Source organism: Balaenoptera musculus, chromosome 10 (assembly GCF_009873245.2).
Source record: "Balaenoptera musculus isolate JJ_BM4_2016_0621 chromosome 10, mBalMus1.pri.v3, whole genome shotgun sequence".
NCBI classification, from domain to species: Eukaryota; Metazoa; Chordata; class Mammalia; order Artiodactyla; family Balaenopteridae; genus Balaenoptera; species Balaenoptera musculus.
Window position 1 is genome coordinate 79,914,969 of NC_045794.1, and position 24,964 is coordinate 79,939,932.

Here is a 24,964-nt window from a genome sequence, read left to right on the forward strand (position 1 = left end):
CATTTCTTGAGTAGGTCAGGCAGCTGTTCAGTCATTCAGCAAACATTTATTGAGTATCTACCATGTGCTAAGTTCTGTACTAGGTCCTGAGAATACAAAGATGAATGAGACTAAAGGTTTGTTATCCGATTTACAGCCCAATGAAGGAGACCGATAAATAAACCAGAGATTATAGTGTAGAGTAGTAAGGTCTATACTGTTATGACTACTGCTGCTACTGCTATAAACAATAATAGTTAACGGCTAGCATCGCTTTTGAGAGACTCCATGTAATTTAGTGGGGTTAATGTAAAAGTAAAAGGCAAAAGCTGAGGTTAGAAAGGTTGGCAGGAGTTGGATAATAAAGGGTCTTAGAAGGTAGGATAAAGAGATTCAGCTTTATCCAGAGAGCTGAGGGGAGCTAGTTAGAAGGATGTAAAGAAGGAAGAGGAAATGATCATATTTGTGTTCTTGAACTTTCGGCAGCAGCATGGGGAAAAGGTTGGGAGGGGACCATGTGGAGGTAGGAGAGCAGCTGCTCCCAGCTTGTGTGTTACAGACATGATGAGGTCCTGGACTTAGATGGTGAGAACAGAGGGGTGGGCAGATATGCACTCGTTAGGTGAGGCGGATGGATGGGGAAGGGAGGAATTCAAGTTGCCTTGGTTTCTGGCTTGGGTGGCTAAATGGATGTGATATCTTCATTCTATAAACAAAAACAAAAACAGCAACAGCAACAAAAAACACTGAAGGGAGGGGCAGGTTAGAGGAAAACATTTCTTTGCTATAACTGAGTTCAAGGTGCCTGAATGATAGCTGAGTAGAATGATCCAGTATATGATTGGATGTACCAGTGAGGCACTCAGCAGATCTGTAATTTAGTCACCAATACATTGGTAGTGGTTGAAATCAAGGGCTTGTATGAGGTCACCCAGGGAGAGTTCTGTGGAGTATGGACCTGAGGATGGCCTCACTTTGGAAGCTGTGCCAGTCAAAATGGGCTGGGCTATGTAGCAGTCACGAACAATCCCCAAATGTCATTGCCTTAGTGCAAGGGAAAGTCTATTTTTTGCCCATGCTACTGTATTCAGTGAGGTTGAGCAACTCATCATCATGGGTTGGTGGAATGTCCATCTTGACACAGGCTTGCATGATTGTTTTAGAGGCAGGAGACAAAACACTAATGTTATCCTCTAGGGCAGCTAAACCTGGAGGTATACAGTAAATGGTTCAGAGCACAGCCTTTGAAGCAAGACCATGTGCATATACTATGCACTTTGTGCTAAGGGCTTTATGTAGATTGTCTTATTTCATTATTATAACAACCCCAATAAAAGAATTATTATTATGCATTGGACATCAGGCACTGTATGAGTATTAGTGCTTTGTGAGTATTAAGTGCTTTGTGAATGTTAGCTTAACAACTGTCTGATGAGGTAAGTTTGTTATTGTCCCCATTTTCCAGGCAAGAAAAAGAATGTATTTTATATATATTTTTATATTTTATAATTTTATATTCATGATTTATATATAAATCAGGTGGTGGCTCTTAAAGCTGATACTTGAAGTTGACTCATGTCACTTCTATTTTATTGGTTAAAGTCACATGGCCACAGCTAACTTCGAAAGGAGAGGGAAGTGTGATGGTACCCTGTACCCCAAGGATAAAGAGATAGAATATGTGAAGAGCCCTAATGACTGTCATGGGAACAAACAGAGAAGGAACAGTATCTGAAAGAGATTGGGACATGGCCCAGGAGGTGGGAAGTACAGGAGGTGAGAGTGGTACAAACAAGGCCAAGGCGAGAGAAAGTGTGAGTCAGCAGTCAGAGAGGTCACATAAGATAAGGACAGACTGTCTATTATATTTGGGAGGTCATTGTCACTGGCCTTTTTGCTGTCCTCACCTTAGGGTCTTGCTCTAGCTGTTTCTCCTTCCTGAAGTGCTCTACCCCCATCTAGATGCTTGTCTGATAAATCCCTCACCTCTTTAAAATCTTTGTGCACATCTCAAATTTTCAATGGTGCTTACCCTGACTGTTCTGTTTGAAACTGCACCCTGCCTGCTTCCTTCCAATTCCCCTTACTTTAATAAATGTATTCTTTTTTCCTGGAGCACTTATAACCACTTATCGCACTGTATAATTTAGTTTTTTGTTGCATTTATCGATCACTAGTCTGTCTCCCCTGATAAAATGTAAGCTCTGTGAAGCGAGGGGTCATTGGTTCGTTCATTGATATAATCCAAATGCCTTCATCAGTGCCTGACACATAGTAGGAACTCAATATCTACTTGTCAAATGAATGACGTTGTGACTTTGACAAGAGTCACTTCAAAGAAATGGTGGGGAGAGGAGTGGAAGTATTTTGAGCGGTGGGTGCAGTAGTGGTGAGGTGTGCCTGCACAGAGTCATTAAACGAGAGTTGCCTTTCGTGAAGCTTCGAAGTGACAAGGAAGAGGGGGGCAGGAGCAGCCAGAAGGAAACGTAGAGCTCAGGACAGCTCAGGAGGGTTTTGTTTGGTTTGTGTGTCTGTTTTTAGTAGAAAAGAAGGAGCATATTTCTATATTAAATGAAAAGAGCCAGGAGAGGGGGAGAGCTCAGAGACAGGAGAAAAAGATATTTGATAGGGAAGGAGCTTGATGATAAACAAAGAAGAGAATGGGACATAGGGGACTTAGCCTTAGACGGGAGGGTGGGACGCCCCTGCTGCTAGGGCAGAAAGGAAGGAGAGAACAGGCCCAAATGCAGGAAAATTTGTAGATGGTGATGGTAGGAGTTGAAGGCATCCTCACTGGCTACTGGAGATTTTTTTAATGAAGCAGGGGCTTGAGAGCACAGCCAAGGTTGATAGGGTAGGAGATTTCAGGAGGGATGTGAGAGGGTCGACTGGCCACTGAGAAAAATAGGAGAAGGGAGGACAGAAGGGCTGCAGAGCAGTGTAGAGGGTCCAGTTGAGTAAGGTTGGTGACCATGAATTTGTAAGTTTTACTGTTCATGATATTTTACTGTTCATGACAATTTACTGATAAATTGTCTTCTCATATTCAGTGAACAATGGGAGGACCACCTTCCTGTGGTCAATCACGTGTGACTAGTTCCAGTCAAAGAGCATGATTCTTCCTGGGTGTGTTCTCCTTTTCTTCATCTTGTCCGTCAAACCTCTGGAGATTCCCCAATTTGTGATCCATAACTCAGAATGTGATTTATACTATCCCCTCCATCCTAAAAAGAGCTGGCAACAAATGTGAGAAAATGTGTCGAAAATGCTTGTTATCAAAATGATGACTAGCATCTCAGGTCTAGGAGAAGCATACGTAGCAAAACTCTAGACCTGTGTGACCAGCAGGTGCTTACTGATGATGGCCGCAATATGTCAGAAAAGCACTTTGCCTGCCTATTGTTAAGTTACGATTGGAAAGGCAAGATGGCAGGTGGTGGGACAGAAAGGAAGGCGGGGGGAATCAGGCTACAGTGGTCCTTTGGAATGGTTCTCAGTGGTGGTGGGGGTATAGCCAGTTTGAGCAATGAACAGAGCAGGAATATTCAAGTAGATAAAATCTAAAAATTATTGTAATGGCAGTAATAATTGATTGAGCCAAGTACTTTATAACTATTACCTTCTTTAATTTTAACAATCTTAGGAGGTAGATATTATTATGCTTATTATTACAGATGAGAAAATTTAGTGTTACTAGTGAGTACTCGAACCATGATTCAAACCCTGGTCCATCTGATTGCTTAACCCATAAGGGCTCCACTAAGCTATCAGGTCTGTTCATCATTTGTCCCCTTTCAGGTTAAACTCTCTTCTAAACTTATAGCACTCAAGAAAAAATTGCTATGTCTCAGTAGTTATGGGGAGACAGATACTTTATTGTGACTTGTGATGATAGTTTCACAATTTTTAGATGCTCCTGCATAGTAACTACAGGTTTTACATTGAGCAATTATCATTAAAATCTTGGCGTCTACCTTATAGCTCCTTATAAAACTCTAGGACCTCTGTGACTAGGACCATAATCTGGCCTGGACTTTTGGGTTTATTAGGCAAATTTTTAGGATGCTGAATTTTTTTTCAGTATACTGAATTCAGATCATTAACATGTTTATAAGCATGATGGGTCTTATGTATATCACCACGACATGTTTGCAATTCTTAAAAGAATTTTTAAAAAGACCAAGTATACTTCTGATGGTTTCCACACCAGGTCACTGCTCTAGAACCTCATAGATTCCCTTTTGGTGTAATAGCATTTGGTGGTAGTGCTTGATACATTTAATTCTTCAGAACAGGTATTGTAATGCTCCAGTGCCTAGGAACATTTGGTGTTCTCATTATTTAACAGCATTCTATTCTCCCTCTAGCTATTTAACAATGCATATGTAATTTGGGATAGTCTCTGTGTTTGGAGGAGTGAGAATACCTTACCTTACAGATGATTTTTTGTATGTTTGAGTAACTTGCCTGCTTGTTAAGCTTCACAGGGGAGTGAACGCTATGGATGAGCCTTTTATTGTGGCTGTTTTTGCATTCTGTCTGGGATCTCTTTCCTGAGTTTTGACCTTATTGGTATTTAAGTTCTCTAATAGGGTAATTCAGTCGTCAGGTGTGTTGGAATTTTGAACCCTTTGGCTGGCATGTTTTTTTTAGTACCTCTGAGCATTTAGATTGATGTGACCAAGTGTGTAGAAAGCAGCCCAAATTTTGTATCCCTGATCCTTCCTTGGTGAACCCATCTCTCTGGAGTCATTGGCATTTCAATTTTAATATCTACACTGGTACAATGAGAGATGTAGTAAATCGAGTCTCTTTTCTCCTCCTCCTTCTTATTCTTACCTATTCCAAACCGTTGAGGCTATTAGTGCCTTTAAAATAGCTTCTTGAATTGTCCATGGAATTTTTCAGAGAGGAACCCCTTGAGACAAAGATGGCAGGACGAGGCCTGCAAAGCTAATATTTCCTTATTCCTTTGCATCATTTATCTCATGTAGACAGCCACCAAAACACCAGCAGAGCCCTAATTAGACTATAAGGAAAAAGGGTATACTAGGCTTGAAAGAAGAAAAAAAAAGTAAAAGATAGTTTAGGAAAAAAACAAAATGGAATGATTTATAAGCAGATAGTTGATAAAAAGTAGCAGGATGATTTTATTCAGACCTCATGTTTTAAAGATGGCAGACATCTACTCTTCCTCCCATCCCTCTTATCACCCCCAATCACTGGCATGCCTTCGTGAATGTTATTCTAGAATGTAAGCTCTGGGAGAGCAGGGAGTGTGTCTGTTTTGTTCACTTGTACCTCCTCAGTGCCTAGCATGGCATCTAGTAATGGTACGTGCTCCATGGATATTTTTTAAATATATGACTGACGGTCATAATGTGAGCATCCGTCTGTTGAACGCTTCCTCCATGACCGGCGCTATGCTGGACACTTCACACACAGGTTAAAACAGTAACCCTTGGAGGGAAATATTACCATCCCAGTTTTAATAGATATTTAAAATGAAGGCCTGGAGAAAGTAACTATCTCAAAATATTAATATGTGAGGGCTTCTAGCTTCCTCCTTTTCCTTTGCTTTGCTGAACTTCTTTCCCCAATCTCACTCTCTACGGAGGAAAAACATGAAAGCCAAGCTCATGAATTCTGGCAGGAGAATGGAGGAATAGAGCAGAAACCTATAATCTTCAGGGTGTTGTGCATAAGGGTTGGGGTGGGAGAGGTGGGGGCATGCCTTGTCGGGGATGGTGCAGGACTGTGCCTGCTTAGAGGAGGGGAGATGGTGGAGACAGGATGGAGGGGACAGAAGAGCGAAGCTGGCAGGAGAAGAGCGAGATCACCGGGGAGTTAATAAAGAGCTCCTGTGGCCTACGTAGTTGATCCTCTTGAATGTGTGATAGGGGATTGTGTCAGGAGTGAACTTGCTGGGGGAACAGATGCTCCTCTCCATGTGGCCGTGTTCCTGGTTTGACTAGAGCCTCCAGGGTTTCTAGACGTGAGGGTGGTAATGAAAGATTTATCTCTATGGCCATTTGAATGTGACCCTGTGTTGTGAATTCCGTTGGGATCTCCCTGGGCTTACAAGGACCCCAGGCTTATTCCTGTCTTATTCTCAAAGTGTCTCTGTGCCCACATTAGCAGGCCTCAAATTGGTGTCACTTCCTGTTCCCCAAATCTGATACCCTTTGGAAAACTAGTTGGGAAAGGCTTCAGACTTGAACCCTGGTTTTCTCTCTTATCTCTTGTTAAGGGTTTAAAACAAGGGAATGTCCCTCAAATTCACCTTTCCTCCTTTGTAAAGTATAAGTGATATCTATCTCTGCTAGTTATAAGGTGCTGTGAGGATTGATCGAGATTAATGCCTATGGAAGTGATTATTAATAACGTTTATCCCAGCCATTTAGCTTTGAAAACTGTTGTCATTCATTCATGTAACAAATATTTATTGAGCACATACCACATAACAGGTATGGTTATAGGCCAGGGGTGAATTCAGTGGACAAAATGGGCAAAAATTCCTGCCCTCATGGAACTTGCATTCTAGTGGCCAGAGACAATCAATAAACAAGTAAAACACGTAGTAAGTCAGAAGATAATGGGTGCCACAATTTTAAAGAGGGTGATCAAAGAAGGCCTCACTGAGAAGTTCATGGTTAAGCCATAAGCTTAAGGAGCTGAGGAATCAAGACATGGAGATATCTGAGGGAAGAATGTTCTAGACCAAAGTGAACCACTGTTGCCAAGACCCTCAGGTGGAAACGTGCCTGGTGTGGGAGGGAGTGAGGGGGAGAGTAGTGAGGAGATGGGGAGCTTGTTCATGTTGGGCCTTAGAGGTCACTCCAGGGGCTTTGGTGTTTGCTCTAGGTGATGAGGGAGCCAGTGGAGGGTCTTGGACAGGGACGTGACATGAGATAACTTACATTTTATTTATTTATTTATGTATGTATGTATGTATGTATGTATGTATGTATGTATGTATGTATTTATTTTTGCCTGCATTGGGTCTTCGTTACTGTGCGCAGGGTTTTTCTAGTTGCGGTGAGCGGGGGCTACTCTTCATTGTGGTGTGTGGGCTTCTCATTGCGGTGGCTTCTCTTGTTGCGGAGCATGGGCTCTAGGTGCACAGGCTTGGTAGTTGTGGCGCACAGGCTTAGTTGCTCTGCAGCATGTGGGATCTTCCTGGACCAGGGCTCGAACCCATGTCCCCTGCATTGGCAGGCGGATTCTAAACCACTGCACCACCAGGGAAGTCCTGAGAGAACTTACATTTTAAAAGGCATCCTCTGGCTGCTATGTTGAGAGTGGCAAGGGTGGAAACAGGGAGACTGGTTGGGGGCAGTGATTGCGGTAATTCAAAAGAAGATGATAGGTCTTGGAACACAGTGGAAGTGGGAGGGGAGAGTGGAGCTGGTGAGCGATGGTGGCACTCTGGATGTTTTCTGAAGAGGGAGCCTCCAGAATTTGTTGTGAATTTGACTTGGGGCATCAGATGGCATGAAGAGTCAAGGACGATTTCAGCTTTTGGCCTGAGCAACTGGAAAAACAGAACCATCCCTTAATAAGATGGGGAAAGACTATGGGAGGAATAGGTTTAGGGAGGAAAGATTCAGAAATCAGTTGGGAACCTGTTAAGTGTGAGATGTCTATTAAACGCACAGCAGAGGAGACCATTGGATAGATGAGTCTCAGGAGAGTTGGGGCCAGAGATAGAAATTTGGGAGCCAGCAGCATGTGGATACTTAGACCCATGAGACTAGATGAGATCATCAAGGGGGTGAATGTGCTACCAACCTGGCTTCTTGGGCTCTTTAATCAATAGAAGTTGATAAGAGGCAGGATGAGAAATTCAGGCAAGGCTTTACTGGGGCTCATGCTACAGCATGGGGGAGCAAGAAGAATTAACAGGTTCCCTTGCTCGCTCCCCGACTGGCAGAGGGGCTGGTTGCTTAACTGGGGCGTGAGGACAGATCAGTGGGTAAGGCCGGAGGGGTCCTTAGGGTGGTCTCCCCACGCCTTTGGTGGTCCTGTGTGCAGGAATCATGCCCAGTACCCTGCTTTTGCTCCCGGCACCTCAGAAGTGGCAGTTTGTGTATCTTATTGTTCATGATTTGCCCCAACTGTGCAAGCACGCAGTTATTTTTAGTCCCTTATAGTTTCGTTGTGTTCTGTTGCTTGAGCAGACCCTTTTCCAGGTGCAAGCACTGCAGCAAAGGGTCCCAGGTCCCAGCCTGCCTCAAATGTTAGTTAAGAAAAGAGAGGCATTCTAAGGATTGAGCCCTGGGCTTTTCCAGTATTAAGAGGTAGATGAGGATGAATTAGCAAAGAGGATTAAGAAGGCAGTAAGGTTGGAAAAGGACCTTTAAGCCAAGGGAAGAAAGTATTTCAAGGAGGAGGGAATTAGCAACTGGGTCAAATGCTGTTGAAAATTTATGAGGGATAAAGTCTAAAAATTGAACATTAGATGTAGCCACGTGAATATCCTTGGGGTGAAATGATGGGGGAAAGTCTGATCTAAGCAGGTTCAAGAGAGAATGGGGAACAGTGAAAATAGAACTTTTTGAGGAGTTTTCTTGTAAAATGGAGCAGAGAAATAGGATGGTGTCTTGAGGGGAAAGTAGGATCAAGAGAAAGGTTTTTTATTTTTTAAAAATAATTTTTTTTCTGTTTTAGAAATTTAGATATAGTTACCATGCTATACGTTACAGCTTTAGAACTTATTTATCTTGTAATTGACATTTGTACCTCTGGGCCCCATTCACCCATTTTGCCCATCACCCCACCCCCTGCCTATGGCAACCACCAATTTCTTCTCTGTTTCTATGAGTTTGGTTTTTTTTAGATTCCACATATAAGTGAGATCATACAGTGTTTGTCTTTCTCTGTCTGAATTTATTTCTCTTAGCATCATGCCCTCAAGGCCCATCTATGTTGTCACAAATGGCAGGATTTCCTTCTTTTTTATGGCTGAATAATATTGCATTGGGTATATACCACATTTTCTCTCTCCATTCATCTGTTGATGGACACTTAAGTTATTTCTGTGTCTTGGCTATTATAAATAATGCTGCAATGAACATGACATTTTTTTGATTTTTTTTTTTAAGATAGGAGAAAAAAGGAAAATGTTGTTGAGAATGATTCAGCAGAGGGAAAAACTGATGATTTGGAGGGGAGAGGAGAATTGCTGGAGTGATGCCCTGGCAGTGTAGATGGGCACAGGTGCTGGGGGCTGGGTGGGTCTGATGGTAGGGGATTGCAGGAAATCCCTTTGGATTCCTCCCATTTACTCCCATTGAGGTAGGAAGCAAGGTCATTGGCCCTGAAAGATGGGGAAGAGGTCATTCCCACTCCCTTTCTTTTCTTTGCCACGTAGCCAATTAATGACTCTCCTGTCGCTTCTAACATTGGAATGTTCCCTGTGTCCCTCCCTTGTTTCCACCGCTACCACATCAGTCAAGTTCAAATCATACAATGTGTGTGTTATAACTTCACAACCTCCCAGCCACCACCCTCTTTCCATTGCAGGCTGCTGTGCATACAGCGGCGGGCTAACTCTTCCTGAAATACTAATCTCTTTCTGCTGGGGTCCTACTCAAAACCGTTTCTTGACTGCCCATTAAAGAGGATGAAGGTCACTTACTCAGCGAGGACTTCAGGCCTCTGGAAACCCTTCTCAGTTCAAAAGGACTGGCCATGTCATCTCATTGTGCCCTGAATCACCACCCTTAATCCTGCTCCCACCCTCTCCTTGCACAAACTAGTTCTGTGACCCAAGGGATGCTGCTAGACTTCTCTATGCCTGATTTTCCTCATCTGTAAAATGAGGATATAATGGTACATACTTCTTATGGGTGTTGCTAGGATTCAGTGAGACTATCACAATAATTATTTAGAATAGTTACTGGCATAGTATAAACACTTAATCAACTTCAGCTATTCTTATTCTAACTGTCTGAAACCCCTTGCCTCTTTCTTCCTGATGTAATCTTCCCTATCCTCTAAGACACAGCTGGCATATCTTCTCTCCCATGAAGTCTTTCTTGCTCATCCTTTCCTGCCTACACTGATCTCTCTCTTCTATCTTTCCCTCATTTTCACATGTAACCAGATACTTTCTGTCAATGTGATTTTCATACTCCAGTGTTAGAATGCCTCTTTGCTTCACCTAAACAGTAAATTTCTTGAGGGCAGAGGCCATGCCTCTTAACCTCTTATAGCCCTGTTCCCTAGCAAGTTGCTGCACTCTCAAGACCTCGGATTTTACAGGGGATATTCGACCTGCTCAACTTGTTGAAGGGGTAAATTTATTTGTTATTCATCTGAAGCCTGTGTTTCTTCTTTCCCGTGTGCCTGCTTCATGGTGTATGCAGCCGGTCTGCAGCCTAATTCATGGGACCGTCACTTCCTCTCCAGGGACCTCGCAGCAGCTCTCTGCCAACATCTGCCCTTCTGGCCACTTTTCAGGACTGCTTTGTAGTTCCATACCTGTTTATGGCCTCATCTTCCTTTCCTCTGCATCCTCCAGTATTAGAAAGCTGTCTTTTCCTTCTCTCAAGGGAGCAGTTGCCCATCTCCAAGCTTCTTTGTTTCCTCCTTTCGTCTCCTTCCCAAGGCACCTTGGCTTTGAAGAGGCTGCTGAAAAGGAGTGGATTATTTCATCTTTTATGATCAGCAAAAGAAAAAGTAGGAGGCTTCATTAGGAAAATTGGCAAGATCTAAAGTTATTTGCATTTCATACAAATCAAAAGTTTTCTAAGTTTTTTTCTTTTTTTTAAAAAGAACTGTCAAATATACCAAAAAAAAAAAAAAAAAACAACTTTGATCTGAACGTTGAAACAACTGCTGCAGACCTGGGGGCTTTGAATTTAGCAGCTTTCGTTTGCGTCCAAGAAATTCTCTGAATTAGAAGGTCTTTTGCTGCTTGTTGGCTTGCTGCAACATTTCATCCCTCACGTGACTCTTCCCTTTCTTTTCAGAATACAGCAAAGCCAAAGAGCTCCTCTGTGTGCCCGTGGACGTGACAGACACTTTGAGATGTTTTAAAGAGACCTTGGAAAAATCTAAATATAACAACAGATCAATCCGACACAGCAGAAAGTTGCTTTCGTTATTTCTTGCCCAGACACAAGGTAAAATACAGTCATTCCTAGGCATCTGCGGGGAATTGGTTCCAGGACCCCCTGTGGATACCAAAATCCGTGGATGTACACGTCTCTTACAGTCAGCTCCCCTCCCCTGCCCCCCGTATCCATGGTTCTGCATCCCCAGAAATGGAGGGCTGACTGTACTTGCTCTACATCCCTTCCTCTTTATTTACCCAGGGTACCACCCCGTGGGTCTACTGTGTTCTGCCGTAGGTTCCTCCTTCCCCACTTCCATGCCCACTCCCTGCTGCCTTTCACTTTCTTCTTCTTGTCTAGTGGATTACATCTCTGTTTCTCACACTTTATTCCAACCAAAGCACTGCCTCACTCATCTGCTTCTATGCCTTCTGTGAAATGAGCATAATCCCTTAAGTGGAGTAAATACGGAAGCAGTGCTATAGTCTTGTTTTATTTTTGTAAGTAGATGAATTGTTTCATACCGAATTAACTACAGTCTTTTACCAAAACACTACTTTATCAGTGTCTAAGAAAGGGATGCATTTTAATATACACATCTAGTAAAATTTCTTATTAATACCATAGATTTTGATCTTAGAGGTTTCTTTTAGCTTAAAAAAAAGATATTCACTGTTCTTGGTTACATTACACTTGTTTTCTCCCTTCTCAAAATCTATTGATTTGTAAACTCAGTCAAAGCAGGACTTCAAGTGGTTAAGTGGTAACCTCAGAGAGAAAGAAGATACTCAAATTCAGGCCAAGAAAAATCTCAAATTATCTACATTTAGGTAATTTAAAATTTGTTAAAACCCTGATTTGTGTTTATAAGCCTTACTGTTCACATTTATCAGAATAATAAGAATAAACTTAAAGAATAAATTTAAATTAATAAACTTAAAATAATTGTATTTTAAAGTTATTAATAATAGATTTAAACTTAGCATCTAACTAAAATGATAATAGTCTCTGAACTGATCTTTTAGAAATTTGACCAATTTTTTTTTACAACCACTGACAAGTTTTATTTATGTATGTATATAATATATGTTTGTATGTATGTATGTATCAATATATATTCATTCTTGTTGCTGCCCCTTCTCCCTGCAAAAAGCACTTACTATGATATGTACCCACAGTTTTTGGTTGTATTGTCCACAGACACACATTACATTAAATTGGCCCTCCACATCATGTTTAAACTTCTTTCAATTATGGTGTACATGAAAAGTGGTTAAGGGCATGAATAGAAAAAGCAAATACAATTCCTAAGAATGGTTTACACCACCTCAATCTGAATTTCACCTGGTACTAAGATATTCTCAGCGGTTTATCCCCAGTCCTTGGGCTGTAGACCTAAATCCATTTTAGCTTCTCTGTCTCTGAGGTTTTTGACTACTTCCCCTAGAATATTTTTCCTTTTTTTTTTTTTTTTTCCTGTGTGTTCTCTGATCTTATACAGAGACAGGTTCTTTCCCATTTTTTTTCTCCCCTCAGGTCAGAAGTACCTCTGCACTGCTTCTATCCCAGAGGTCTCTGCCCCAGAGGCAAACTAACATCTTACTGTTGGAAACTCTTTTAAAAAAGGCAAACTCAAAACCTGTGCAACTTCTGCCATTCCCCATGGGGAGCAAAGCATTATCTCAACATTTACTTTCCAGCGAACTGCCCCTCTGTGCTGTTCTTTATGAGGTAACACGAGTGTAGAGCACATCACACACCTGGGCTCTTCAGAAATGATTCGAGATACGAAGTTTAAGGAAATAGTGTCCTTCGAGCTGCCAATGAGTCTCAACTCTGTACAGAACCCTTCCTTCCTTCTCCTTTTCCACTTCTACTTTTTTCCTCCTCATCAACTTCCCTTCTTTCTCCATTTTTAAGTTTCTTTTAAAATTTTTTCATGAATTTAGGAGACAAAGGAGGAATGAACAATTTAAAATTCACTACCGGAAAGGTGGAGTTTTGCCTGGGGACAGAAGAGATGCACATGCCAACACCCCCTGACCTTTCTCAGGAGCACTTTCAAGTTTTCAGCTCAGTGGAGAAAAGCAAACTTCCCTCCTCACAACTTGGACTCGTAATTTCTTCTTATTATGAAACTATTAGTAAGATTTATTCATTATGTGTTCATTTTCAGTGTGACCTGCCACATTAATGTTGAGATTGCATTTGGTCTTGAAATGTTATCTTTTTTAAGTGATTTTTTATTTATTTTTAAAATACTTCAGCTTTTTTTTTTTTTTTAAACTTTGGGTTTATTTTATTTATTTATTTACGGCTGCTTTGGGTCTTCGTCTCTGCGCGAGGGCTTTCTCCAGTTGCGGCAAGTGGGGGCCACTCTTCATCGCGGTGCGCGGGCCTCTCATTATCGCGGCCTCTCTTGTTGTGGAGCACAGGCTCCAGACGTGCAGGCTCAGTAATTGTGGCTCACGGGCCTAGTTGCTCCGCGGCATGTGGGATCTTCCCAGACCAGGGCTCGAACCCGTGTCCCCTGCACCGGCAGGCAGATTCTCAACCACTGCGCCACCAGGGAAGCCCCTAAATGATTTTTTTAATTTATATTTTTATCGAAGTATAGTTGATTTGTAATATTGTGGTAGTTTCAGCTGTACAGCAAAGTGATTCAGTTATATATCTATATCTATATATATATATATATATATATTTCAGATTCTTTTCCATTATAGGTTATTACAAGATATTGAATATAGTTCCCTGTGCTAGACCGTACTGAAATGTTATCTGTAGAAGTAGGATGAAAGAGCTTGAACATAGAATCTATTCATCACACCCTCGTGGACAGTGACAGAGCAGCGTCAAGACAAGCGGCTTCCAGCCCCTCCCGTCACCCACTGTCCCAGATTGGCTGTCACCATTGTGAGATTCTAGGCACCGTCCCATCCATCCCACTTTAACTGAATCTGTGAACCATTTGTCGAGATGTGGCCACTGTTATGTGCTTTTGCTCTGCCCCAGCTGATTCCATTTTCCTTGTCTTTCCACTTGATTTGGTTTTTCTACAAATTCAGCAGTATAAATTCAGCCCATGTTGTAGACCCAACATCCCCCCTTTTTTTATAACAGACATTTTGTAACTCCCCCTTTATTCTTCCTATGCACATTATTTTTAAAAATCAATATGAAGCACTAAATATAAAATGAAGGGTAAATAAAATGAAATAACTTTATAATAAAAGAATCTGTTTGTTGGTATGTAAGAGCTTAGGCACGAGAGGTATAGAGAAGCAATCAGATGCTCACATATAGTATGTAAAGCATACAGGATACACATGAGTGTGACAGCTACGAATGCAGACTGATACAGGTGTATTGTATTGGTAACTCAAGTACTATCAGCATTGCTAATTTTGGTGACATGATGTTCTAAAACGGCAAATCTAGGCCATTCTGGACAAAACAAAATATTACAGTGGTTGCATTTCTGGAAAACTCAGAGCATTTTGAACACACGCAAACATACCCTTTCTATGAAATGAAGTTAGATGTTAGACTCAAATAATTATAAATAGGTTTCTCACCTTTTTCCTCACTGCGGGGGAAGGTTCTGTGCATGGCAGGCCATCAAGTGTCAGGTCCTTACCTAGGAAATACTAGCACATGCCCCATTGTGACAACTAACAAAACCCTCCTCAAATTTCTAGAATACCCTCCAGGGGACATTGCTGCCCTCATTAGAAACCATTGCCATGTTAGTTGGGTTTTTTGGCTACACATCCGGGAATGCATGTATTCATCAGAAAACAACAACAAATTCAGGTACTAGTCAAGATGTGCTTTTTTGCATTTGGGTAAAGGAAGAATCCAAAGTGCTGTGCTCTTGTCACATCCCTGATCAAAAATAAGCTGTTCAACACTTCCCATGTGCTGTAGAATAGTGTCCACATTTCTCCACGTGGCACTCAGATGCCTCCGTAATCTTATCACTACCCGCTTCTTCACCCTCCGCAAAAAGCGTATTCCGGCCACACACATTGCCATACATATACCCAGCCCTTTCTGCCTTGCACACTTTTTCTGGATTTTTCTCCTTCACCGTCTCAACCTGCCTGACTCTTACTGTACTTTCTCCACGTTTCCCACCTCTTTGACCCCATCTCCCACTCCGTGACATTAAAATAAGACATCGTTTGCTCTCTTTCTCTACCCATATCGTGTGACATTTAAAGGCTGTATTAGGTTGAAGTTTGCTTATCTGCACAGTTAAGGTATAAGGCAATTTAAAATATTCTTGCAAATATATAAGAAATATTTTCCAGGGACTGACATTTGTTCTTTCACTTGATTAAAAATACAGATGTTCTTCAAGCCAGCAATGAAAGAAGTCTTAACGTTCAGGCATTGCATGAACTTGGAAGTCTTCTTGTCTTCGCACAAAAGAAAAGGTAGTTTTTAGGAGTTAGTAAAACAAGGGAAACTTTGTTCAGCTGAAAAAATTTTTAATTATTGTGAAAAATACTGCCTTTCATAAATTTTAGTTTGTTGATAATATTCCATTGCTGCATTTTATTCATCAAATGCTACCTGAGAGAAATGGTTATGAGCAATAAATGGTATAGATCCATTCTCTAACACTTTAATTAAAATGTTTCTTCAGTGCATTTGCTTTCCCTTTTGGAAGATAGATTTAATAACACAGATCTCAGGAAACATGCTCCTGCATGCTCCATTTCTGTTTTAGGGCTGCTTTTAAATGTTGGAGTCAAGCTCTTGATGACATATTCAGAAAACAAGACGTGCTCCATACATGGAAGGAGTTTGGCAGCTCACTCACCAATGCCACTGACAGCTGTTCACCTCCAGGTTCCAAAGACTACAGTGAGGAGTTTCTGTCAAAAGCTGGCATTTGGGGATGTTTGCAAGGAGCGGTGATATCAGCGAAGATAGCACAGTGAGTGTGACGATGGAGTGGTCTGTGTAGTAGCTGTCTCCTCCCTTTGTGGGCTGCCCACCCGTGCCATGCAGGGTGCCACACCTCACACACACTGGGTTCTCGGGCAGCTATGTCCATATCATACAGGCTTATACAATTTACTATTTGTGCTGTTTCTTGTTTATGGCCATCTCCTCTTCCTGTTAACACCTGCCACACCTGGAATGTGAGAACCACGTTGGCATAGGTCTTTGTTCTGTTCACCAGTGTATCCCGAGTGCCTGGCATGGAGATGGGATTCAATAACTACTTGTTGAATGAATGAATGAGTGGATGAACAGTTGGTATTTGAGCAAGAATAACAGCATAGAGGCAGGCTGACTAGGGCCTAACTTTAGGGCCCCCAGCAAGTTACTCACCCTGCCTGAGCCTCAGTTGTTCTCATCTGTAAACTGTGGTGACAGGAATTACATGACATACTGTATTAGTTTGCTAGTACAAACTAGCAACAGAGCACCAATCTGTGAGCAATTTATTGTCTCACAATTCTGGAGGCTTGACATCCGAGATCAAGGTGTTGACAGGGCTGGTTTCTTCTGAGTCTTCTCTCCCTGCTTGTAGGTGGCTGTCTTCTCACTCTGTCCTCACATGGTCTTCCCTCTGTGCATGTCTGTGTCCTAATCTCCTCTTCTTATAAGGACATCAATCATATTGGATTAGGGCCCACCCTAAATGACCTCATTTTAACATGATTACCTCTTTAAAGACCTATTTCTAAGTATAGTCACCTTCTGAGGCACTAGCGGTTAGGACTTCAACATATGAATTTCGGGGGTGCACTGGGTCACATAATTTAGCCCATAACACAGACTGTATTAGTTTCCTATTAGTGGTATAACAAATTACCACAAATTTAGTGCCCTAAAACAATACAAATTTATTGTCTTACAGTTATGGAGGGCAGAAGTCCTAAAATCAATGTGTTGGCAGGGCTGAGCTCCCTCCGGAGGCTCTAGGGGACGATCTGTTCTTGCGTGTTCCAGCTTCTAGAGGCCTCCTGCATTCCTCAGCTCATGGCTCCATCTTCTGTCTTCAGGACCAAGAGCCTGTCATCTTTCTCTCTCTCTCTCTGAGCTCTGTTTCTGTCCTCACATCTTCTCTGACTCTGACCCTCCTGCCTTTCTCTTATAAGGACCATTGTGATTACACTGAACCCAGTAATTCAGGGTAATTTCCCTATCTCAAGGCCCTTAATTTAATCACATCTGCAAAGTTTTTTGGTTTTGGGGTTTTTTTTGTTTGTTTGTTTTTTGCCACGTGGAGTAACATATGCATAGGTTTGGGGGATTAGGACGTTGATTTCTTTGCGTGGGGGCCATTATTCAACCTGCCACATGTAACATATGTGAAAGTCTATCACAACGCCTTATACCTAGTTAGCACTCACAGATATCTTAAATATTTGATTAATGTGAGAAATTTAAGAAGTATGAAGAGAGTAGAGGTACAAGTTTCCTTTACCTTTCTAGTTACATTTTAGGGCGTGGTAGGCAAAAATCTGCATAGTATTTTGAGCTGTAGAGAAAATTTTAGAAAATAATAACTTGTCCTAGTTAATAATCACACTGTTTTCAGAAAATTAGCATTTGGACAGGGGAAGTATGGAATTACCACTTTAAAAATATCAAACATTTAAAGATTTTTTAAAAACTCTATCAAGTTTGATTTTTTTTTTTTTTTTTTAACCACTCCTGGGACGGAACTCTTCCTTACACACACATACACACACACACACACACACACACGCACACACGATCCCCACGCAAGTTTGAGTTTATAAGTTAGTAGAGCTTGGCAGCAGAGAATAGAAAAGCTGAGGAAGGTTCCCAGCTTGAAAAGAACAGCTATAGCATTCCTGCCAGAGGACACCTCAGCTTCTCTGAGCCTCTGAAGTTTTTACTTAGTGGTTTTCAATCAACAGAAAGTCACTTCCTGGTTACCCAGCTGGAAGTCTGACTTCCACAGGCTCTGTGATACTCCAGGGGCTTTGGCTGTTCTTGGGGACTCCCTGAGGAGAAGAAACTTCTCCCCCCACTGCTCAGAAGGTAAAGCACCACATAGAGAAGCTGAACTCAGACTGACGAAGTTATTAATATAGTGAAGCCCACTGGTGTTATTGAAATAAGATTTAGAAGAAGGTAATGTGGTTTCCAGTTGCAAATTTGAGTTTCAAGACCCATGTAAAGAAAACTCAAACTCTACTAAGGGACATAAAATGAGACAGTAGTAAACACAGAGATATTACCTTAATCTTTGGTGGAAAGACTTAATGTCATCGATGGATCCATAATATACTGCTGGTGAGGACACACATTGTTTCGATCTATGGGAGGAAATTTTTTAATTGTACTCATCAAAAACTTTAAAATTGTGCACCTCCTTTTCCCCAAAATTCCACTTCTAGGGATTTATCCAGTGGAATTAATAGGAGAAGTGCTCAGAAATGTAGGTACAACAATGTTTATTTCAGCATTGGAAAAAACCAAAATGGAGATGAATATTTTAATATTATGGTACATGCATATGATAAAAATATTAAAATCTGTAAAATAATGATGTAACTCATTATGTCCAAGAATAGAAAATTTGTTTATAAAATAATATGTATTGCATAATTTTAGTCTTACTGTGAGTGTGCATGTGTATAATTGTATGTAGAAGAAAATCTAGAAGGAAAGTGGCCAAAATGTTACCAGTAATCATGTTTAGGTGGTAGGATTATAGGTGACTTTTCATTTTATTTTTTTCTATCTTTCTATGTCCTAGATCTTATGTGAGTATGTAGCACTTTTAGAATCACAAAGACTATTTTAATTTTGGAAAATCTATGAGTATTAGAGATGTATTTATATAAAAATAGTCTTGGAACATTGTCTATGAATATTTCTTTTTCTTACACTTAGATTTATTCAGACATTGGACGTTGAAAAGAGAACCAACTGTTGCCTTTTGTCCGGGTTGCTCTTTCAGGTAACACTTCCTGTATACCTTTCTACAGTAGCCGGACCATGCAGTCAGTAAAAAAAAAAAAGCAGTGGTTTAGCATATTCATAAAACTTGCACGTAGGGAAGTAGCATGAACCTTGATTAAATATCATAAGCCCATCTTTCCTTCAATGGCTGAACCCCTGTGACATAATATTCAGCAGAGTCACCTTTTTCATTTTCGCTGCAGAAGGAGGAGTTTTACAGATAAGGAAACTGAGTCTCCTGTCCTTCGTAATGTCATGTTACTAATGAGCAGTGAAGCCAGTCTGAGTCTAAAGGGTTGCCTTAAGTTGCCTCATCTCTAAATAAAGTTTTGCTCAATTGCGTGATGTAAAATATACCATATAATGAAAGCAAAAAATAAGTTGAAGACTGTATAAGTAGAGTGTCTGCAGTTCTTAGGATTTGGGTTTGACTTTACTGAAGAAGAAAGGAGCTTTTATCTGAAATACAAGACATTCTAAGATTTGGGAACATAGCCAGGGGCCTCTGCAATCTCCTGAAGGTTCTGTTTACTTTGAAGGATGGGACACCCTTGTTCTAAGGAGTCTAATAGCTTATGAAATCTGGATAGATAAGATCTTTGAGAAAGGCTTCTCTGAGCATATGGCCAGACTTTTCAATTTTCTTATGTTCCATACACTTCTGGCCTGTGCTTCAAAGGGAAAAGGTGGAAGAGGCAAGGATGCAAAGGGAATGATAATCCGAATTGGATTCCTTCTATAGCATCCTTTACTTTCTTCTGATATTCCTCATTCCTGAAGATAATGCTGTTTATGTTTTAGAAGTAAGCAATTTTTTGCTTAAATGTGGACATCATTTCTTTGTAATATGACACTTAAAATTAAAATTAGCTATGGGATTTATTTTTAAAACCTGTTCTTTCTTTTTATGATTTTAAAGAAAATTTGTAAAACTAAAAATTAAACAACTGCATAATATTTTAGACTAGGTATCATAAGTTTAAGGAGCAATCTGATTAAAATTCGTTCCAGATATATACATTAAAATAACTTTATGATGCATTTGTCATCAAGAAATGTTAATTGTTTAAGATAACATAAGAAGCACTCCTAAATGTACAATTTGATTTTGTGTATTCACCTTGTTTCTGAATGTCTGGTACAACGTTGGTCATATAAATTACCTAAGAAATATTGGTCAATTAAACAAATCAACTTTTTACTTAATTCAATAAAAATTCAAAATTACCTCTGCTCGACTTAGACTTCTGAAATACGTTTTTCTTTCCTCTACTTATAGGTTGGTATAGTGGAAAGAACATAGATTTTTTGTTTTTAATTTTTTTAAATTTTAATGAAAAAAATTTTAAATTGTGGTAAAATACACGTAATACAAAATTTACTATCTTAACCATTTTTAAGTATACAGTTCAGTGACATTAAGTACATTTACATGTTGGTGCAACTGTCAACACCGTTGATCTCCAGAAATCTTTTATCTTCTCAAACTGAAACTCCTTACCCATTAAACAATAACTCCTCATTCCCCTTCTCCCCCCATCCCCTGGAAACCACCATTCTACTTTCTGTTTGTGAATTTGACTACTCTAGGGACCTCATATAAGTGGAATCATAAAATCTTGGTCCTTTCGTAACTGGCTTATTTAGTTATTTTAATTTTAAAATAAGGGAAATGCATGTTTGTGTTTAAAAAAATTCCAAATAACATCAAAATGTGCAAAATGAAAAGTAAAAGCATGGAATGGCTGGTAGATTTTGTTAAGGAGATTTTCGATGCCCATTTGGGAACTAACATTTGCCGAGTGTATGCCATATGACACTATGTTGAATGCTTTACATATGTAATTTAAGTTGCCTCTTAAGACATATGTGATTTCATTTACTCATCGTACTTTATCATTTCATCATCTTCAATCCCTAGGGAGAGGGGGTCTGACAGGAACTAGGCAAGCAGTCAGTGTTAGTGCCATAAAGACTAGAATGCAGAGAAGAAATTTTGTGCCAGTAAGAGCACTAGAATATACTCTGAGAACCAAGGAAGCCCAGCCTTCAACACTGAACAGGGCAGAGCAAGGCAGGAGGAGGTTATTTGCCCAGGTGGGCCTGGAGTTCACAGGACCCTCCTCAGACACACTGGTTCCTGAGCTTGAAAGACTTGTCAGACATGCTCCCTGGTGGGGTTGATGTTCTTATCAAGCTTTCTCTGGGTTGACTTAAGAACTTTTAGCTTGGCTGCCAGAAACTTCTGACAGTGTCTTGGTCCTCCAGTATAGAAATCAATTAATATATGTCATACCTATTGCTATATAGCCTAGACTAGCATTCTTTAAAGTGTATTTCATGGAAACATACTGGTTTTTCTAAGATGTTAATATATAGTTATCAAAAAGAAACAAACAAAAAAACCCTAGTCAAATACATTTGGAAAACAGTTCATACTAGATGGTTCTCCTAAAGAGTGACAGCACATATGAGCTTATTAAGACCTCTGGGAAGTCCTGTAATAAATAATAGATCTGTTAAACTTTTAAACCACTATTTTCCAAACATTTTGACCACCATGCTTTTTGTAAGAACATAGATTTTTGAGTTACATAGACATGACTTTGAATCTTCTTTTTGCCATCATTAGCTGTGTGACCTCAGAGAAGATAATTGTTTAAGCCTCAGTTATATCACTTGTGAGATAATAATCCTTCCTTCTAGGGGTAGGTTAAGTGAGGATTAAATGAGATAATATTTACAAAGAATTTACCAAGAGTGCCCAACACAAAATTGACCCTCAACAAATGATAACTTAATATAATAATTTCTTCTTAAAATGATAAGTATTCAACTACCATGGAATTTAAAAGGCCCATCTTGAGTGGTAAAAGCATTTGGAACCTGTGGTCATGAGGACATTGATAAGTATCATTTATTACAGGATACAGTGTGCTAGGCATACACAAAGCACTTGGGGAAGTAATACATGTACTTATCGTTCTCTCTCGTTGTTGCAGATGCAAGTTCCAGCTCTTCATTTCACCTTTTTCATTTACAGGGTTTGCTTAGAACCACACTTGCACACCCTAAAGCTGAACGTTGCTATGCTCAGTATGAAATCACTCAGCTTCTTCCCGGCATCGAGCTCTTCTCGGACAGATACCGGGCTGACATCTGCTCTGTAGTTGCAAGTCTGTATTACATAATCCGCGAACTGCACTTTGCTAAGCAAAATCTAATAGTAAGTGATTTGTAAAATCGACAAATCTTAATTCACTGTGGTATCTTACCCCACTTACCTTATACTTTTCAAGTTTTACTAACGTTCTTTTGGTCAGTTCTTATTTAACTTTTAAACTCTATTTTCGGGATTCAGATCTGTACGTCAAAATGAAATATATTAATTAATGTTCTTTCTTTGACATCACTGTTTGCATTGCCTTTTGGGTACAGTAGCCATGCCTATTTGATTTTGTTCTCTTATTTTACTCTATTATTTTACCTTTTTATAAAGACATTTGGTGAAATTGACTAGAATGTTGCACTGGTCTCAAACACAGGAATCTAGTGCACATAACTTCACTGCATTAAGTCATGCAGGTCTTATCAATATCAAAGCTCTGGGAGTATTTCTTTATTGAGATAAACTTATCTTTGTGTCTTGTCTTTTCTGTGTTAAGGGCACATCTAAGTGAAAAACAGATCCTAACTGTGAAAGACAGACACTTCTTAATATCTTAGGAAATTAAAAAAAAAAAAACCCAATACAACTCTCTTTTCCTTTAGGGAAATAAGTCACAGTATGTATCTCATAAATTTGAAGTTGATTGCATTTTAAACATAAATTAGGGTGTTCTGTTGGTTATTTTATATTTTCCTCCTTTTTCTTATTTGTCCTTTTTTCTTCCTCTGTGCTATTTCCTCTACTTCTGTATCTCTTTTCCCCCTGTGTTTGCTTGTTAATAAATGTTCTTTCTCTTTTTGTGCTTTCCCTTTCCTCTATAATTTTCATACTTACTTTCTTTTTTCTCATATATTGTTTTCTCTTGTTCTAAATTCACTCTCTCCTTATATTGAAAAGATTTATTGCCCCCTGATATTAGTTGTTAAATTATAATGTCATGTGTTAAAGTGAAGAGGTTGATACATGCTTTTAACAGTTGGCAGATTTGGCAAAAAATTGTTTATTAGAAAAAAATAACAAAATGGTGCTCCTCTCTTGTTAAGGTGATTCATTTCTGGATTTAGAAAATAGTTTTATCCCCTGGGTAACCTTTAGCTGCCTAGTCATAGTCATATATAATACATATCCCTGCCCTGGAAAAGAAATGAGATTTTTTTCTCTGAAGCTTAAGAAATTGAGAACATTTTTCTGAATAATTGAGCAATTGGCAGCAATAAAATGGTATGTTTTTATTTGTCACTAAAGAAAAGAAACAATCTCAAAGGTAATAGCCAACTCATTTTGTGCTGCATTAATTACAGAAAAAAGTATTGTGTTATGTTTGTAGAGCATCACTGTAGAAAAATGTATTGTGTTATGTTTGAAATCATTTAAGACCACTTTAGTCCTTTTTAAAAGCTGTTGCTCTTAGCAGCCGCCAGTTGACTGACAATGAGATTCCTTAGCTAAACTTGCAAGATGTAAACAGTTTCCATTTTCTATTACACTACCTTCCAGAAGGAGCCCAGTGGCTAAGGAGACAGCTGTAACATATAAAATTCGCTAGGGGACCCATTGCTGTGGGATCATGGGAAATAATTTGCTAAATAATAAGGATCCCAGTCCCCTTTCTTGCTGCATCTGCCTTTGATGGAGCAGGACCCAGTTGTAGGGACTGAGCTTCAGTTTTAAGTTGAGATCAGGAGCGTTCAGAAGTCTAGGCAAAACTGTCCCTCAACACCTGCCTTTAGCTGGATACTGGTTTGGTCAATTGAAAAATTGATAGTCTGTAAGCTTTCACATCTATCCATGGGACTTCAAGAAGACTTGAACCTTGGGGTTAATTTTAGGAAAATAAAAATGTTATATGAAGAGTAAGCTTGCGTTTTAATCAGTAGAATATATGCTCTATGAAGGCAAGGACTTAGATTTTTTTCTCATTCAACAGTGTCTGACATATAACAGGCCTGTTGTAAATATTTTTTGATGATGGAGATATTCCAGTTGAAGACAAATAGCTGACATTGAGATGAATAAGTAGAAGCTATTAGGGGACATGGATGTGAGTTCCTTTGCTTTAAATTTTGCATTTATTTGATAGCTCATTTGCTAGAATGTTTCCACAGGCCTCAGTAATTCATACGTATATGTTGAAATAATGTTTTCTCAAGGAAGGTGATTAACTGGATTTTTATTTTTCCATGCTTAAGGAAATGTGAAACCTAGGTTTTGGGTATCAAGTAGCATCTACTTGGAACTGTAAGTCACTGATAGCACTTTAAAATTCTGATAAAATTATGAAACACATGTTAGGCAGATCATTTCACTTATACCAAACAGTACAGTCTTCTAATATGGAAAAATCAATCACAATTTTGCATAACATCTCTTACATCAGTATTTGGCTAAATTGTATTATTAGGTTATTAACTTGATAAAATACATTTCAAAACAAAGAGTGTTTTTCTGTTGGTAGATTCTGCCTCTTCTTGCATTGTACCAATATTTTGTTTCTGAAATTTGCCAAGACCTAGTCAGAAATCTAGAAGCAAGAATCCTCAAGGTATGTTTCAAGCTTTTTAAGACATTTGATATTCTTGAACTATTAAAGATATTGTCATGAATTACTTTTTTATTATTATCATCATAAGCTGATAATAATATATGGTGTTGTACTGATATTAAAAAAAACTTGCCCAACATTTTAATAAAGTATGGGAAAGAGCCATGTAGAAAGGCTTAGATCATTTTATTCTTGGGCCACAGTAAAGTGAGGAACAGCTACCCCTGGTAACAAGGCTCACCCGACACCATT

General features: G+C 39.6%; 1 protein-coding gene across 1 annotated transcript in view; it reads left to right on the forward strand.

Annotated features, from left to right (window-relative positions):
• Nucleotides 1-24,964, forward strand: part of CFAP54 (cilia and flagella associated protein 54) — a 298,821-nt gene that overhangs the window by 153,266 nt on the left and 120,591 nt on the right. Inside the window, 7 exon segments of the mRNA XM_036865998.1 lie at nt 10,956-11,108; nt 12,989-13,183; nt 15,394-15,481; nt 15,778-15,987; nt 18,933-18,999; nt 22,045-22,227; nt 24,626-24,712. Of these exon segments, the coding sequence (XP_036721893.1) occupies nt 10,956-11,108; nt 12,989-13,183; nt 15,394-15,481; nt 15,778-15,987; nt 18,933-18,999; nt 22,045-22,227; nt 24,626-24,712 (983 nt within the window).